At 43.6% G+C, this 18,220-nt stretch overlaps 1 protein-coding gene across 1 annotated transcript in view; it reads right to left on the bottom strand.

The window, feature by feature from the left end:
• Positions 1-18,220, bottom strand: part of CASC3 (CASC3 exon junction complex subunit) — a 99,081-nt gene that overhangs the window by 74,500 nt on the left and 6,361 nt on the right. Inside the window, exons 2-4 of the mRNA XM_082272740.1 lie at positions 9,116-9,143; positions 3,338-3,375; positions 1,058-1,231 (exon numbers count right to left, since the gene is read on the bottom strand). Coding sequence (XP_082128866.1) covers positions 1,058-1,231; positions 3,338-3,375; positions 9,116-9,143 — 240 coding nt within the window. The remainder of the gene's footprint in view (positions 1-1,057; positions 1,232-3,337; positions 3,376-9,115; positions 9,144-18,220) is intronic.

Here is an 18,220-nt window from a genome sequence, read left to right as displayed (position 1 = left end):
CCATACCTATTCCACAAAATCTACACTTCAAATTTATAAAAGAATGCTGGTATTTTAGGCTGGATTCACACTAATGTGTTTTTTTCATGTTTTTTAGCAGAATTATTTTTTATTTTTTTTTCTTTAACATGGGTTTCTATGGAGTACGTTCACATCAATGCATTTTTGTGCCTCTGCGTTTTTGGAAAGGGTCTGGGACTGTTTTCCCCTGCAAAATGCAGCATTTTGCATGCAATAGAATCCAATGGACCTGCATCAAAAACACAAGTATTGCCTTTTTACCACAATTTTGCCACGATTTGCGTTTTTGAATCTGCCCAACAACAAATAAAAAAAAAAAAAAAAAAAAACGCAAATCGTGGTAAAAAATACAGTGGAAAGCACAGCAAAAAGCACTACAGAAATGCTCAAAACCAACATGCATAGGTGTGAATTGAGCCTGTTAATTCTGAACAGTAAAGAACCAACATTTTAGGGCGAATATCCTAGGGCAAAACTTTCTTTCATATTGGAAAAGGTAGGGAAGAATTAAAAATTGCTGTCAGTGCTTTTTTTTTTTTTTTATAATGGAGATTTTCCCCTACTTCCTGTATTGCAGACTCATCAGGAAGTGAGAGGATTAGCTTTCCAATGTAGGGGAAACCCCCTCCAAGTACATTAAGGCTGCCATCGCTTACCTCGCATTCTTAAAATGTTATTTGCCAAATTTCTAACACATTGTGAAAGAGTCAGTAGCTTTCGTTTGCAAGTCATGGTATGAAATGGAGTCTCCCAAAGCTTGCACACTGAAGTCAAAGGGATCACACCAAAACAGTATTTCAATGTAAAATCACCCTTGGGATTGAAGGGAAAAAAAAAAAAAAAAAAAAACAGGCATTCAGGAGTACCTGAAGCTGAAAAGAGAAAGAGAGTAAGGCATTGTAAAGTGGTGATGTTAGGAACCCATCTGTATGCTGGATGATGCATGAATGTCAGTTCTGATGTGCGACAAAGCAAGAAAAGCTCCAGAAAACGAACACTAAAAAGGTTATTCATAAAAATCTGCATTATCGTTTACCTGTCCATCTCCACTCTGACGCTCCCCTGTTAGTGCTCCTTTTGTCTTCAGCTTCTCCTCTTTTGTGGTTGTGGTGGCGGGGGTGGTGGTGGTGATCTCGGTCTCGACAGCATTGTTTTCTGGTTTTAGGGTAGCTTTAAGTGCTTCCTCCTCGCTTAGGTGACCAACTTCCTCCTGAGGACAAAAACAGCAGAAAATGTACTACTCTTTCCTTTGCTCCCTTGTCGCTCTGCCAGGAGCAGAAGGTACTTCCAGGTATGGAAAGCATGCACCTTGCTCCATGTCAAAGGGCTGAGCCAATCAGTGCATATCTTTGTGTAGGACATAATTCTTGGGACTTCTATTTTACATAAGAATTTGCGTTGGTGGCTTAACAGAGCTGCAGGGGAGCAAATGCAGATAAGTAAATGCTCTTGGAGAGTACAGGTTAAAATTAGGTCATGTAACTGAAAATTCAGATTTTTAATGGTTAGAATAAACTAGGACTAAATGAGAACTGGAAAAATGTTCTTTCCACAGCCACAAATTCCAGCAACTCGCTGTGACCTACGGTTTATTAGTGTGCCGCTCAGGTTTGATCACTGTGGGGAGTAATGTGGGTGATGCCTCGTCCGCTACAGGAGTGCCAGCAAGGGATGGAGTTCCTCCCGGCTAGATCCCTGGTGCCGAACATCCACGGAGTCCTACGGTGGTAATGAGAGAGGACCCCAGCCTGGGCTCCTGTCAGGCCATGCACCCAACGTTTCGCTTTCGCCCCCTGGAACTTAGTCATGGGGATATCCCCAATTATAAGCTAGATGTGCAGCACCAGGGATCTTTTAACTCTTCCTTCCAATAAATTCCAGAAATTCTTCTATAGGAGGGTAGGAAATGAGAACAACAGATTGGCTATCACAGAGGACATATCTAGGATTTGTTTCCTCTGGGTTTTCAGAGTAAACAAAACAGGTCTTTGAATATTATCCATGACTTGTGAGGACATGAGGATTCCTACAATCAGACTAGCCTACCAAACTTCGACTCCCATTGTAATCACCTACAACTGACTAAATGCAGAGTTCCTAATCTATATACAGTCAGGCAATCACAGCAACATGCAAGAGCGGGAAATCACAACACAACTCTGGGAAGGATTCAACTAATAACAGGATCTGAAATCCATTCTGGGTGATTTCCAATCAAGTTAAAAAGCCCCATGTATAGTTTAAGCCTTAGGGTGACCATAAATGGTCTGATAATCACAAGTGATGTTCCCAGATTCAGCAAAACATCAGAAAATATTTAATTAAACTGGAGCAAATAAACAATTTAGCCAATTAGGTATAATCTAATAAAGCAACTAATTGGTTGGTACCAACTCACCTGCTCTTCATTTGTAAATTAGCCCTAAGGACTCTTCAATACAGAGCCCATCTGCTCCGTTTAGCTGGAGATCCTTGAGCAGATCCCCTGCTAAACTGCAGCTGTATGGGATGGATGTCAGGTTTTTGACATTCATGCCCATTTAGTGTGCGTCCAGCAGACACGGGCAGACCCAATTATAGCTGTATGGGTGGCCAGATGTAAAGGCTACCACCAATTAGTCACGTTTAGGTACTGGATGGACTAGGAGGCAGGCGGTTTTAAAACAAACATAAGCACGTTTACATAAGCCTGTCCAGAAAGTTACATGGAGCTTCCAATCAGGTCCTTCTAATAAACTGACAGGCGGACACAATTGGAAAGCCCATATAAATGGACCCTAAACATTTTAAAGTGTTCCAAGCAATCACAAATGTTCTTCTAGCATAGTCAACACCCCAGATTCTGGAACTAATCATAAATATTAGGAATCTCAGGGCAATGTATGAAAGTGTCCAGCCTTACAATGTGAATGTTTATTGCAGTGGGACCCCGCTGATATTGACATTTCTGAAGTGTTATAGGATTGAGGCAGCCAAGGCCTTAAGGCATGGACCTACGATACTGGAAAGCATTTTAAAACCATGCCAAGGTCTGCCCTCTCCAGCTAAACTATGCCCCCTTTTTTTTTTATTACAGCATTGTTCCATCTGCTGGAAAACGCTGATACTACTATGGGAAGAAAAAAAAGGGAAAGTTTAAAAAACGGTCAGGAGAAACACATCTGCCAGATAGATATATAGTTCCCCCCCCCCCCCCCCACCTAAAGCAGACTGACCAATTTTGGATGGGTTGACTTTCAGACTAAAATATAAGCAGATGCAATAATTTCTAAACATAAAAAGACCTCTTCACAACTATTCGTTATAGGATACTTACTTCAGTCTCCTCAGCACTTTCGTAGTCTGACAACACGGCTATAGGTAAAGCAGACAGAATAAAATAAGAAGCCATACACATAACTGTACAATGCTGCAAGCTAGTTTCACAAATTCATGCTGGCTAACATCTCAATGGATCTGCAGCTGCAGAGCTGGCCGACTGTGAAGCCAAACTCTCGCTTGTTCCAAAAACACACAAAAGGGCAATCACACAGGATGAATTGAGTCTTGTCCATTCATGCAACTACGGTCTCATTCGGACTCTAGCCATTTAGTACAACTAGCAAGCTACAGCAAGCGCACATTTCATATTTAATTGAACACAATACATTTGCCTCTATATAGTAAAGAATTTGATTCAGGAATACACATTGCATTTACCGACATATATTCAAGCATTTTTTTAATTGTATAGTTGAATATTCTTAATTTACATTTTACATCGACAGCAGCAACTATTATGGACTGATAGCCAATACAGAATTGCAGACCTCCTATCAGAGACTTGATATATCTAATTACAGGCTAGAACAAATCAATCAGTTATTCTGGGGGCTTTGGAAAAAATGAGGGCAAGTTACAAGTTGTTGAACACTGCAATAGAGCAGTTCATGCAAGGAGACCTAAGGCCCCATTGACAAAGGGCGGCACTGAAGAGAACGTACGTGAAGGGATGTGCTTACCCACACAGGGATGCACAGATGTTTGTGCGTCTGGATGCAGGCAGTCCCATCGATGTCAATGCTGCTGCCAATCTGATATCCCTGCGTGAGCACAGCCCTGAACACACACACACTATCGTGCGGTCTGGGCAGGATGGATAAAAATCAATGAATTTTAAAAAAAATTTAAAATAAAAATCTGATTTTATTTCTTTAACCACCTCTTTCCCAAGCCAATTCTGACATTTCGCTCCGACTAGAGCTGCAAGATTAATCATGAAATAAACAAAATTGCGTTCTCAAATTTCACACCCCCCCCCCCCCCGTCGCAATCATAAAACGGTATGTCCTTGATTCTTACAGAGCTGATCTCTGCTGACTCACAGCTGTCAAAAAAATAAATAAAAAGCCTACAAGTGTTTATTAACATCGTTAAAGGGAAGCTCCAGTCAAAAATGACATTTTTCCCATTAATAGTATGTTAAATATCTTTATCTTTAATATTATTCGTTTTCTGCCTAGCTGCTCGTGTAGCTTAGAAAGTCTTATCTAAGCTGGACAATCAGCTTCTTCCTGTTCTTCACCGACAACGCTATTTCCTGTTATCTGAATTTAATAAGCTGTATTTAATTTCCTGAATAGGTTGTCGGTCTTTCTTAGACAGACATGCCTAGACCTGTGCAGTCCATCCCCACCCTCCCTTCCTTCACCATGATCTCATTCTGTCTTCATTGCCTTGTTTAGGCCAGCAGCTTCTTGAGATGGAGGGGGGGGGAGACACATTAGGTCGCATGACAAGTCACACATGACAAGTCACACTCTCTGGATCAAAGTAGTGTAGGTACCTTTTCAAGGTCGCTGAAAAGTCACATAGAATGGAACGGGTGCCGCTGAAATCAATGGGCTGTGACTTTTCATGCGACTGTGTGTCCAAAGTCGCAATGACAAGTCGCACAGTGGAAACTGAGCTTTAGTCTACGTTTCCACTATTGCGAATTAGAGTGCGACTTTGATCCAACTTTACACTCTCTGGATCAAAGTTACATCAAAAGATGCATCAAGGTAGTGCAGGTACCTTCTCAAATTTAAATAGATGGGAATGGGTGTCATTAGTTGCACTAGAGGAAACTGAGCTTAAAGGCAATTTTCACACTTGTGTGGCCTAAAAGTCGTGTGATTTTGATGCAATTTTTTGCCGTGATTTTGATTGGACTTGAAGCAATGCCTGTGTCTTTGGACCTCACAACATATCAAAGTCGGACCAAAGTAGTGCAGGGACTACTTCGTAGTCGTTGCAACTTGAAGTTGCACAGATATGAAGGGTACTCATTGGAAATCATGAAGTGTGACAAGGGCCTTAGTCTACCATTCCACTATCGCGACAGTGTGCAACTTTGATGCAAATTTGATCCAACTTTATACTCTCTGGATCAAAGTTGCATCAAAAGTTGCATCAAAATAGTGCAGGCACCTATTCAAAGTCGCATAGATGGGAACAGGTGAAATTGAAATCAATGGGCTGTCACTTTTCATGCAACTTTCTGTCCAAAGTCACATGACAAGTCACACTAGTGGAAATGGAGCTTTAGTCTACATTTCTATTATTGCGATTTAGAGTGCGACTTTGATCCAACTTTACACTCTGGATTAAAGTTGCATCAAAAGTTGCATCAAAGTAGTGCAGGTTCCTTTTCAAGGTTGCTGATTTTCTAAGTCACATAGATGGGAACTAGTGCCATTTAAATTAATGGGCTGTGACTTGTCATGCGACTTTGTGTGTCCAAAGTTGCATATGTCGCACATGTCGCACTAGTGGAAATTAAGCTTTAGTCTACGTTTCCACTATTGGGATTTAGAGTGCGACTGATGCGATTTTGATCCAACTTTACACTCTGGATCAAAGTCGCATCAAAAGTTGCATCAAGGTCGCTAATTTTCAAAGTCGCATGGATGGGAACAGGTGTCAATGATTAGCCACACTAGTGGAAACGGACACTAATGCTGGCCATACACTATACGAAAAATCATTCAACTCATTTTCGAAAAACGAACACTCGGCCGTGAGAGCAGACGATCGTGCCATCATGCAACCACCGAATTTTGATCAATTGTTCAATGGACATAAATGAACCCGTTTTTCATTCATTTTGTCACATATACCTAGTGCAAACAGTTCGGGCGAGAAACACATTAACCTTTCAATTTATCGTTCCTTCGGCAGAATTTTCCAAACTGTTCCTTCGATTTTTCAGCTCTGAAAAGTTAAAACTGATTTTCTACTTGTGCCCATTAACTGGACGAAAAACTAACAAACGGACCAAATGACAGATTTTCGAACGATTTTTCAGCTAGTGTATGGCCAGCATGCTGTGGCCCACTAATGGTGTGAAATTCAAACAAAAATTCTTAGATAAGGTTTTCGAAATAAAATTCTTTCGACATTCGACCCATGTATGATCATCCTTAGTGTGGTGGCCTGTACTATGATCATTGTAGACTGTGAGCTGAGACCCCCCAGCACTTCCAGCTAAACTTACAGTCCCCCCCCCCCCGCCGTGTCTCGCTTCCTTCTCCTATGGGAGTCTTCATTTAAATCCAAGCACAGCTATACTGTGCATGTGCCCCTCCCCTTCAGCACAGCTATACTGTACATGTGCCCATCCCCCCCAGCACAGCTATACTGTATATGTGCCCCCCCACCCCCCGTGTCCTGTGTGGATTATTTCTTCATTTTCTCATGAATTAGGATGTACAATGCATCCTTACTGATGAGAGAACACTGGGCGGGAACCTATGATCAGCTCCTCCCATTCTGTATACGCCCACTGGCTACACAGGGATAGTGTCCCTCCCTGGAAGTGATGTCACTGGCTTTCCGTCACCCCACCCACTTGCTTCTCGGACACAGCAGGAAGAAGAGGAACTGAAGTCATGTGACAGCACTGAAAACTACAGAATTCAGGTCTTGGAGTTTTTCAGTTTGACACATAAGGCTGAACTCCGCTAACATTAATGATTGCAGGGGAGAATTTAAGGTATTAGGCTGGATTTCCCCCTTTAAGGCTGCTAGATCACTATAATACAATGTTTTACAATGTATCATTTCGTTCTTTTAGATCACAGGGACGAACTTCAGTCTGTAAAAGGAGACCAGTTTAACATCTTAAAGACTAAGGGTCCATTCACACGGCCTGCATCTGCTGACTGAGCCCTTCTGCTCAGCGGGGCATCGATCTGCCGATCCAGGCTGAGCAGGCAGATGACAGCTCCGTCTCCGCTCTGTGTGCAGAGACGGAGCTGTCAGATCCTTGCTGTCCTCCATGGGGGAATCAGATGAGAATGGACCGCCTGTCTGTTCTCATCTGATCCGCTGGATGGATGAAAAATAGGGTTTCCATCCATCCGGATTTCACGGATAGGATCGGAAGCGGATAGCAGCGGGTTATTCCAAGCAAAAAGTTTGTGATTCTCATTTTATCCAGAAAAGTGCAGCTCTAGCTTCTACATGTAAAAAATATTTTGTTTGCCAAAAGAATTTATAATATATATATATATATATATATATACACACACACACACACACACACACATATACATACATATACACATATATACAATAATATACACATTTTTTTGAGCGGAGACCCTATAGGATAAAATGGTGTATGCTGCAATTTTTTATGCCATGAGGTATCCGAGCAGCGTTTTTTCAAACGCAATTTTTTGCGGGGGGAAAAAAAAATTCTACCACCCGCAGAAGTGATTGAGAGGCTAATTAGCCACTCAGATCACTTCTGCCTTCTGTAGATTTGCCGACTGAAAATAATGGTAAAGGGATGATGCCTATAGGTGCAGGCATCATCCCGGTATAACCACTGAAACTCAAGGATGTACGGGTACATCCCTAGGTGGGAAATGGTTAAATCAGATCTTTTTGATTTAAGTCAGATTTATTTTTATCAACGTTTTTTTAATAAAATGCTTTTGGAATAAAAATCTATCTAAATAGTTTTATATTTAAAATACATTGATCATTTAGTTTATCCAGCATGGAATGGAGCTTAGTTATGTAGCATGAGGCTGTAAATTCTGCAATATTATTTAAACTCATTCAATGAATCCAAGCTCTGCAAGTTGAGATAACATGCACTGCATTGATGCATTCACACAATTTCATACTAACTACCAACAAGAATGAGTCCTTACATTTAATGAGCACCTGTCATTTCAGATCCATCATGGCATCGCCTGTTGGCGGCAGCAGGTGAGTGAATGTCCGCTATGTCCCTCACCTTGTTGTGTCACTGCCACATCACCAGCCGTCCCATTAAAGTGAATGGGACTGTTGGTGAGTCAACAGTGGGTCAGAAATGACAGTTTCTCTTTTTAAAAATTATGATTTAAATTAAGCCTTTTTTCTACTGATTTAAATCAAATCCACCCTGGCTTTGGGCCATGCACCTGCACGGATATCAGATTGGGAGCAGCGTCTGTGTAACTGCTGCATCCCAACTGATATCAATGGGACTGCCTGCACAGGGACGCACAAACACCTGTGCAGTTATACGGTCCTGCAGGGTATGTTCTTTAGTATGCCCCATGTGAACAGGGCCTAAAACATCTTGCAACTGAAGAAATTTTACATGGAGCGGTAAAAAAAAAAAAAAAAAAAAAAATGCCACTGATATTAGAGCCTTATGGGCACTATGACAAGAGATGAGATAGGATCGCTAAATGTGCAGGGCGAACACTCACCTGCTTTGTATTTGTCACTGGCTCTTGCTGCCTAAAATGTTGCCCGAATGCCACACTCATCTAACAAGTGAGTGACAAACACAAGGAGTGGAGTGTTTCACCAGTCAACATGTCCTACATAGCCATTTATGCCACTGGCATGTTTGCACCAACAGCAGGATTGCAGGTGTAACATGGGCCTAAAATGTGGCAGTAAGAATTTATTTTCATAGAACACAGACTAAAGAGTTCACGCCGAAGATTATTATCAGAAGCAAACAGTTAAAAAAAGTGACACATGCCATGCACTCAACACACATTCTGTAATTCTGTATTACATACAAAATTGGACTTCAAATACTTGTGGAACATGCACTTACCATCGCCTTCAATACCATCTTCACTTTCCTATAAAAGAAAAGAAACCATAATAAAAAAAAAAAAAAAAAAAAAAATGCAATTCCATGCCCATACAAGTTTAGTGTATTTGCTGTTAAAACTCCTACGGTTTCCAATAACTACTTTACCACCAGATCATTTAAATTACAGTAGGTTTTATTCCTTTACATCCTGACAGGTGCCAAATTATTTCGCTTTAGTTTATAAATGTCTACATGTTTGTGTGTTTGGAACTAAACAGTGTAAACCTTTGTAAGTAGGGTGTAGGTTAAAGCTAAACAATACAGTTATACGTATGGATAATTTGGAGATTTGTATGTTAAATATACTAGCATGCAGCTAATTTGTAAACCTCTAAACATGCATAGATTTTCCACTTGGATGGGAACATGTTGGAAAAAGGTATTGGAATCACTGGGATGATATGTCTCTCAACATGACAAATTAAAGTGCAACTCGAGCCTTTTTAATATAGTGAGGATGGGTCACATCCTCTGTCACTCTCCCTTCATGCTCAGGTGCCAAAGAGGGGATTTTTTTAACAGGAATACAGATGACAAAAAAACTAATAGGCAACAGTGCTATAGCAAGACAGGAAGTCACCATGAATTTCCCCAACAGGGACACTGTAGAATTAGACTACAGTTCCAATTCAAATAGTATTTTACTTTTCACTTAAACATTTGTTTCATTTTTTTTTTTTTTTAAACCCCACATGGTATACTTAACTTACCTTAGCCCTGATCCTCTTTTCTGGGGTCTGCCCGCGATCTGCTACGCCCATATGTGAACGTAGCCTAGGACCAGGCCTATTTCTGACACTTGTTGTGGAAGTTAAAATCAGAAATTTTTGCTAAAAAAATTACTTAGAACCCCCTAACACATACACACAATATATATTATACACATACATATATACATACACACACATATACATATATACACACACACACACACACACACACATAAATACTGTATGTGTATATTTGTTTTTTAAGCCTCTAGACCCCTTTTTTGAGACCCTAGAGAATAAAATGGAGATCATTGCAGTACTTTGTCACACCATATTTGCACAGCGGTCTTACAAACGCAATTTGTTTTGAAAACAAATATCCTTTTTTTTTTTTTTTTTTTTTTTTTTTAATTAAAAAAACAAGAAAACAGTAAAGTAAGCCAAATTTTTTCTATAATGCGAAAGTTGTGACGCCAAGTAACTTGATACCCAACATGTTATGCTTTAAAATTGCGCACGCTCACAGAATGGCAACAAACTTCAGTACTTCCAAATCTCCATAGGCAATGCTTTAACAATATCTGCACTTTACCAGTTTAGAGTTACAGAGGAGTTCTAGTCCTAGAATTATTGCTCTGGTTTGAACAACCGCGGGGATCACCTCACGTGTGGTTTGAACATTGTTTACATATGTGGGCCCGACTTGCGTATAGGTTCGCTTCTGCACACGAGCTCAGAAGGAAGGGGCATTTTACATTTTTTTTTTACTTATTTTACTTTTTTTTGGTCACTTTTATTCCTATTACAAGGAATGTAAATATCCCTTGTAATGGAAATAAGCAGGACAGGTCCTCTTTAATGTGAGATCTGGGGTCAAAGACACCTCAGATCTCACATTTACATTTAAAAGCAATAAAAAAATAAAAAGTATTTAAAAAAAAAAAAAAATTAAAAAATGTGGCCCTTTAAGGCCGTTGGCCAGAAGTGACGTTTGACATCGCTCCGGTCCTCCAAGGGCATAGAGTCGAGTCGGGGGCCATGTTGCCCTCATTCGACTTCCTGCCGATCAGGAGAGCGAATTGGGATCGGTTTCCCTGCTACCGGCGGCTCCTGTCGAACATGGGGAAAACACACCTCTCCTGCTGCCCATAAAAGTGATCCAGTGATGAATCTGCCGCTGGAACCACTTATGTTAAAGCGGACCGCCCACCAAGTAAGAAAATACTGGGGTTATGGCAGCTATCTACTACCATAACCCTGGTATTTAACTTCAAAGTAGCGACATAAATACACAGTGGCTGATCTGGAAGTGGTTAAAGTTCAAGAATGCATGCATTATTACCAAGCTAGTGTTTATTGTCACATGCTTTTACTTCATTCCACAAACCGCCATAAAAAAACTTTTTTTTTTTTTTTAAATGAAGTAGTATTTATTGTACCTAGCACCTGTACAATCGCATACTTATTCCTAAAGTTTTAACACGTGAACAAGTCTCTCTGAAGAAATAGACTTTGTTGATCTTCTATGAAGAGCACAACAACCTGACTATATCAAAAGGTAAGTCAGAGGAAAACTACAAAACATTGCACTACAGGGCCCTGTACAGACTGTCAGTTTCTGATTGTAAACGGCAGTCTGATGAAATACATCAAATTCAGCAGCACTTACAAAGCATTTAAAAAGCTTAGGCTGAAACTACGCTGGCGATAAAACTTCCAATACAAAGAGATGGAAATGATAATCCACAGTAACCTCATTTGAAGCACATTAAAAGCGAAGTCCACCTCTCACAAAAACAATAAGTGCACATATAGTTGCAGCAAAAAAAATGTACAAGTATTTTGATTCCCCCCCCCCCCAAAGGAGCCTGAAAGGCATTGCACCTACATTACAAGGCTGGGCTTCTGCAGACTCTTCCTCCAGCTCCTTGCTTGTACTGAGGTATTAACCATCATTTAGAGAGCGAGCTGGGTGCCAATGGACTATGAGTGTGGTGATAACCTTGTGTTTTACTGAGAACTACAAAACGTCCTGCTGTGGCAGACAGGACTTGTAGTTCATTCATTAACAAGTTTCAAAAATAGACAGCTGCTGCAAGGAAGAACCACCCCGTCACCCTATCACAGGGGAGGGGCAGTTTGGGGTCGGTCATATTTTCATCAGGTTACATCTCAAACAGAACTGTAAGCTGTACTCGTGTTTAAGATGACAGCACCGCATACTGAGTGCCACAACACGCAACCATTCATTAGGGATGCACAGATACTGGTACCGAGCATTTTCACAAGTACTCGTAAAAATAAATTGAATGAGCGCAAATCGCACTACAAAGAATGGCGTGTGATTTTAACAGGAATGCTGTGCAATTCCTCTCCGAATCGCATGCGATTTCCCCCACTGCTCCGGTGTGTGTGTGTGTGTGTTTGTGTGTAGAATGGGAAGGGCCATATAGTGCGCAGTTTAATAAAAATGTTTTAACTCACAATAAGTACATATTTGGTCAAAGGCAAAATCTGCAGTGTCCCAGACCTGCCCATAATAGCAGCAAATCATGGCCGCTGGAGGCCCACGGTGCGGAAAATTGCATGCGATACTTTGCAGTAAGATTTGCGCCCATTTATTTTGTATTGACACAAATCGCACCGCAAAGTATCAGTATTGGAGAGTACTTGACTAAAAGTATCGATACTCTTAATCGCCAATAAAAACTGGTATTGGTGTAACCCTTCCATTCATGTTTTTGGGAGGCTATATGCTGCCTGGGGAAAAGGAAAGACGCCTGCATCTATGTTTAACAGACATGGCCAACACTTGTGTAAGGACCCTAAACGGTAACCAAATTTGGTCCACTGCACAATGCTGGCAATGGGTGTCAGATCTAGTTTTCTCACACTCTATACAGATATCTCGCTTATCTATGTCCAGCACACTGGTACTAAACAGGATTTACCGTTAAATCTATTTCTCTGATGTTCATTGGACGAACACAGCTCCTGATCTTCTTAAACATTCGGTTATACTGCCTCCTACAGAAGTAGGACACTAGGCAGAAAAAGAACTTGAATACGCCCATGGGTAGTCCCAGGGGGTTTACTCCCCCTCTCTGCTATAGGCTCTTCTGCACCACTGGTTTGGGCCCCCCCCCCTTATTCCCCTTTCCCCAGTTGGTTTGGGTGGTGGGGTCCCCGGCGGCACATCAACATGATGCCTCCACGCACTACGTCATTTACGTCAAGGCGCCGCAGTGATCTCTGGTTTCCATCTGACGCCATAACATGGGGCTGGGTGGACGACACGCTACCTGGTTTTCGGCACTAGTGCCGACCAGCCATGGGCGTCACTCCTCCCCACATTCCACACCATTGGTGCGCACATGGCGATGGCGGTGGGCCCGTCTCTTACCTCTGGGCTGGGGTGTAGGTGGCGCACCATGAGCACCCCATGTCTCTTGGTCTCTCACATTTAGTGGACACGTCAAATCTCTACTCACTCCAAGGATCCTGACATGCAAGATTCCGTGGGATCTTTTCTGTGTCTACTTTTATTTTGAGCACATTTATTTCTCTGACCACTTTGGTCAGTTCTTGCTTATTTTTCTGATGTCATTCTCTTTGTTACTATTCTCTCTATTAGTCACATCATTTCTTCTTTGGGTTTGATTTTACTATGTTTCTCTCACTTACAATGTCACCCTATAGGGATTGTCAAACCCATAATACATAGTTATTTAACCACTTGCCAACTAGCCAGTTATACGGCGGCAGGTGAATCGCTGTACCTGTATGACAGTCTGCGGGAGCGATCCTAGGGGTGCGCGTGCAGCCACTCGCCAGCGGAGAAGCCAATCCATGGGGCCGGCAGCCGTGATTGCCGCCGAGCACCCGCGATCGCTCCCCGTGAAGAGAGAGAACAGAGGTCTGCTGTTGTAAATAGAGCAGACCGTTGTTCTCTCTGGGATCAATGCAGAGTTCCCTGTGTTCCTCCCATTTAGGAACACAGGTCTCTAATGATTTTACAAGCCCACTCCCCCCCCCCCCCCTAGGCTCACACTTAACCCTTTGATCGCCCCTGGGTTAACACCTTCCCTGCCAGTGTCATTATTACAGTAACAGTGCATATTTTTAGCACTGTTTACTGTAGTAATGTCACTGGTCCCCCCAAAAGTGTCAAAAATGTCAGTTAGGGGTCCGATCTGTTTGCCGCAATGTTGCAGTCCCGCAAAAAAAAAAAAAAAAAAAAAAAAAAAAAAAAAAAAAAAAAAAAAAAATCGCTGATAGCCGCCATTACTAGTAAAAAAAACGACATAAATTGTTCCCCTAGTTTGTAGATGCGATAACTTTTGTGCAAACCAAACAAAATACGCTTGTTGGGATTTTTTTTTTACCAAAAATATGTAGCAGAATACAAATTGGCCTAAAATTATGAAAAAAATTTGATTTTTTTTGGGAATGTTATATAGTCGAATGTGAAAAATAGTTATTTTTTCAGAATTGCTATTTGGGTTTTTAGCGCAAAAATAAAAATTGTACAGGTGATCAAATGCCACCAAAAGAAAGCTCTATTTGTGGGAAAAAGACATCAATTTTATTTAGGTACAGCGTCGCCCAACCGCGCTATTGTTCGTTAAAGTAACGCAGTGCTGAAGCCCAAAATATGGCCTGATCTTTCACAGATCACTGCTGGCTATTAGGCCATTACTCTTGCACAGAATTTTTTTTGGACTCATTTGGACATAGATGCCTGATCCGCCCCTCCTCCCTTCTTTGTAAGGTTTTTTGGAGTCCCTCCGCTTCAGCCCCTGGGGTAGATGTTCCCTGGCGACCCCCACCCGCAGGGCTGCCAAATCAACCCCCCCCCCCCCCCACTTCAATTGAACTGACATGCAAGTATTAGGGCTTCAGCCCTTTTCGGCCGAAGCTTGTCTCGGCCGAAGCTTGAGAGAAGGGAAGGCGTAAATCAAGACGATATTGGCCCCATGGGGCCACCAGCACATCTGTGGCATCAGCTAGCGAATCCCGTGACCGTGCCACAAACCTGTGCACCTTTCTGTGGAGCCGAGACGCCAACAGATCCATCTCAGGGGTGCCCCACCGGAGACACAGATGATGAAACACCTCCGGATGAAGGGACCACTCTAGGGCTGCAACTAACGATTAATTTGTCTGTCGACTAATCTATCGATTATTTTTACGATTAGTCGACTAATCTAACGATTATTTTTATTTTATTTTTTTTTGCTTAATTTAGTGTTTTTTTGATTAGCTAATTAATCCTGTAATTAATACAGACCCCTCAGTAAGCCCCCCTCCCACTACAGACCCCTCAGTAAGCCCCCCTCCCAGTACAGACCACCACAGTAAGCCCTCCCACCTAGTACAGACCACTTAGTATGCCCCCCCTCCCAGTACAGACCCCCCAGTAAGCCCTCCCACCCAGTACAGACCCCTTAGTAAGCCCCCCTCCCAGTTCAGACCCCTCCTCCCACCTAGTAGCCCTCCCAGTACACTAGTACAGACCCCTCAGTAAGCCCTCCAACCTAGTACAGACCCCTTAGTAAGCCCCCCCTTCCAGTACAGACCCCTCAGTAAGCCCTCCCAACTAGTACAGGGCTTACTGAGGGGTCTGCACTGGGAGGGGGGGGCTTACTAAGTGGTCTGTACTGGGTGGGAGGGCTTACTGGGGGGTCTGTACTGGGAGGGGGGCTTACTAAGTGGTCTGTACTGTACAGACCACTTAGTAAGCCCCCCCTCCCAGTACAGACCCCCCAGTAAGCCCTCCCACCTAGTACAGGCCATTACAAGCCGGTGTAGCGCCGCAGCTGGGTGATCGGGGAGGATGGCGAATGTGTTGCGGCAGAAGCTGTGGCAGTACAGGGAGTACAGGGGTGCTGGAGACGGTCAGCGCTCACCTCTCGCCTCCGACGGAGCCCGGCCGGGGGCGTGTGACGTCACGCGTTGACGCTTTTTCCGCACGTCGGCGATTTTTTGTAGTCGACGTAGTCGACTACGTCGACGCGTCGTGGCAGCCCTAGACCACTCCCCTTGGTCCAACGCCTGCCGGCTGAGATAATCCGCCTGCCAATTTACCACCCCTGGAATGTGTACGGCGGAGAGGGCTGGAACGAAACGTTCTGCCCAAAGAATGCCGGCTACCTCCTGAGCTGGCAATACACTTCTTGTTCCACCCTGGTGATTGACATAAACCACGGCCATGGATTGTGCGATTGGATTCACACCGGACACCCCTGTAGGCGATACACCCAGTAATCTGGCACGCCCTGATCGCCCGGAGTTCCAGGACATTGATCGGGAGTCTGGACTCTTCCAGTGTGCAAGCTCCCTGAGCAGAGTTCCGACCCAGGACACCTCCCCACCCAGACAGACTGGCATCCGTGGTGACCACTGTCCAAATCAGGGGGAGAAAAGATTTGCCCTGGCGAAGAGCTGGAGAGCAAAGTCACCAAATCAGAGAATCTTTTGCTTTTCTGGATTTGATTGCTTTTCTGGATTTTGATTTGATTGTCCAGAGACTTCAGACACTTGTCCCATTTGGCCATGATCTAGCTTTGCAGGGAGCTTGTATGGAACTGTGCAAACCCAACCACCTTGAACCCAGACCCAGAACCCTCAGTCTGGAGGGACGACCACCTGCTGGACAGCAAGAGATGAATTACTGCATGCAACTTCTGGAGTTTGCCCAGAGAAAGGAACACTCTGGCTTGAGCTGAGTGCAGAGTCAGACCCAAATAGTCCAGTTTTGTGGAAGGAACCAGAGCAGACTTCTGGAAATTCAGAAGCCAGCCGAACTCCCTCAGAGTCCATATAGTAATGTCCCCGTTGTCCATCAGAGCAGTAGGAGACTCTGCTCACAAGAGAAGGTCTTCCAGGTAGCCCAGTACTGCGTTCCCTCACTGGCGCCAGCACCAGAGCCAAAACCTTTGTGAAGACCCAAGGAGCAGAGGCAAGACCAAAGGGTAACGCCACAAATTGATAATGCTCCTCTCCCATGGCAAAGCAGAAGAAGCGTTGGTGACATACACATGTTGGAATTTGTAAGTAAGTGTCCTTGATGTTGATAGAGGCAAGGAAATCCCCCTAAGGCAAGGATGCCACCACCGTGCGAATAAACTCCATTCTGAACTTCTGTACCCACACAAAGCAGTTCAGGGCCTTGAGATCCAGAATTGGACGTACCTTGCCTTCTTTCTTCGGGACCGTGAACAAGTTTGAATAAAACCCCTGAAAACGTTCCGGAGTTGGAACCAAAACAATTATCCCTTGAAGCAACAGGTCTCGCAAGCGGTACGGGGACAGGCACATTGGAAGGAAAGAACCTCTCCGGAGGGTAAGTATGAAACTCGATCTTGTTGCCGGACCATATCACTCCGTGTACCCACTTGTCTTGCACCAAGGAGGTCCACGAGTCTGGAAACCAGCGAAGACGTCCCCCCACCCCAGGCACAGGTGAGGGCACACCTTCATGCAGAAGGAGCTTTGTCTGCAGGTCTGGAGAAGCCTGCTTTGGATTTGCCAGACCAAGGTTGCTTGGATCCTCCCGAAGAGGCCTTGAAAGGCTTTGAACCCTTGTCAGCTGATCCTAAGGGACGGAAAAAAATCCTGTGATCCGAGAAGGATGGCTCACGTCTGAGACGAGGTTCCTTACCCTTACTAGCCTGCGGAAGAAAGGTGTTCTTTCCCCCTCTCCCTGTGAGACTCTTAATGATGTCATCCAGGGTAGCTCCAAACAGACGATCTCCTTGAAACGGAAGATCCGTTAAGGCTTTTTTACAGGTCTGGTCCCCAAACCAACATTAGAGCCACAAAACACGCCAAAGAACCACTGCCGAAACAGTCTAGAAAGCAGGGGAGCTGCATCCAAAGAGGCATCATAGATAAACTGCAGCCCCTGGACCAACTGGTCCGCCAGCCCTGCAAAAGCAGGGGGAAGCGATGTAAAAGCTCAGCCCATTCGGTCAGAGTTTATGACACCAGGGCAATGAAGACGACCGGTCTGAGTGCCAAGCCAGCCACATTGAACATACTGCGGGCCACAGCATCCGCCTTTCTGTCAGCCAGATCCTTAAAAGCCGTTGATTCTTCTACCGGAATACTGGTTGCCTTATTCAACCTGAAAACCGTCCATTTCTTAAGGCGGGACTCTTCAAAGGGGTACCTCATTGCGAAACGCTTAGGGACCACAAAGGGACATTTTGAACGTTCCCACTCTTTTGCGACAAATCTGTCGAAATAAGAAGGAAATAACACCTATGCCACTCTAGACGGCTTGCGAGTGCCAAAGAGAACGGGTGCCTACGCCGCAGCTTCTGCTGCGTTCTCCATTTTTAAAATCTCA

The sequence above is a fragment of the Pelophylax lessonae genome (genome assembly GCF_965119305.1).
Source record: "Pelophylax lessonae genome assembly, chromosome: 11".
In the NCBI taxonomy this organism is placed as follows: domain Eukaryota; kingdom Metazoa; phylum Chordata; class Amphibia; order Anura; family Ranidae; genus Pelophylax; species Pelophylax lessonae.
The sequence above is the reverse complement of the archived record's forward strand: the minus strand, read 5'-3'. Positions and strand labels throughout refer to the sequence as shown.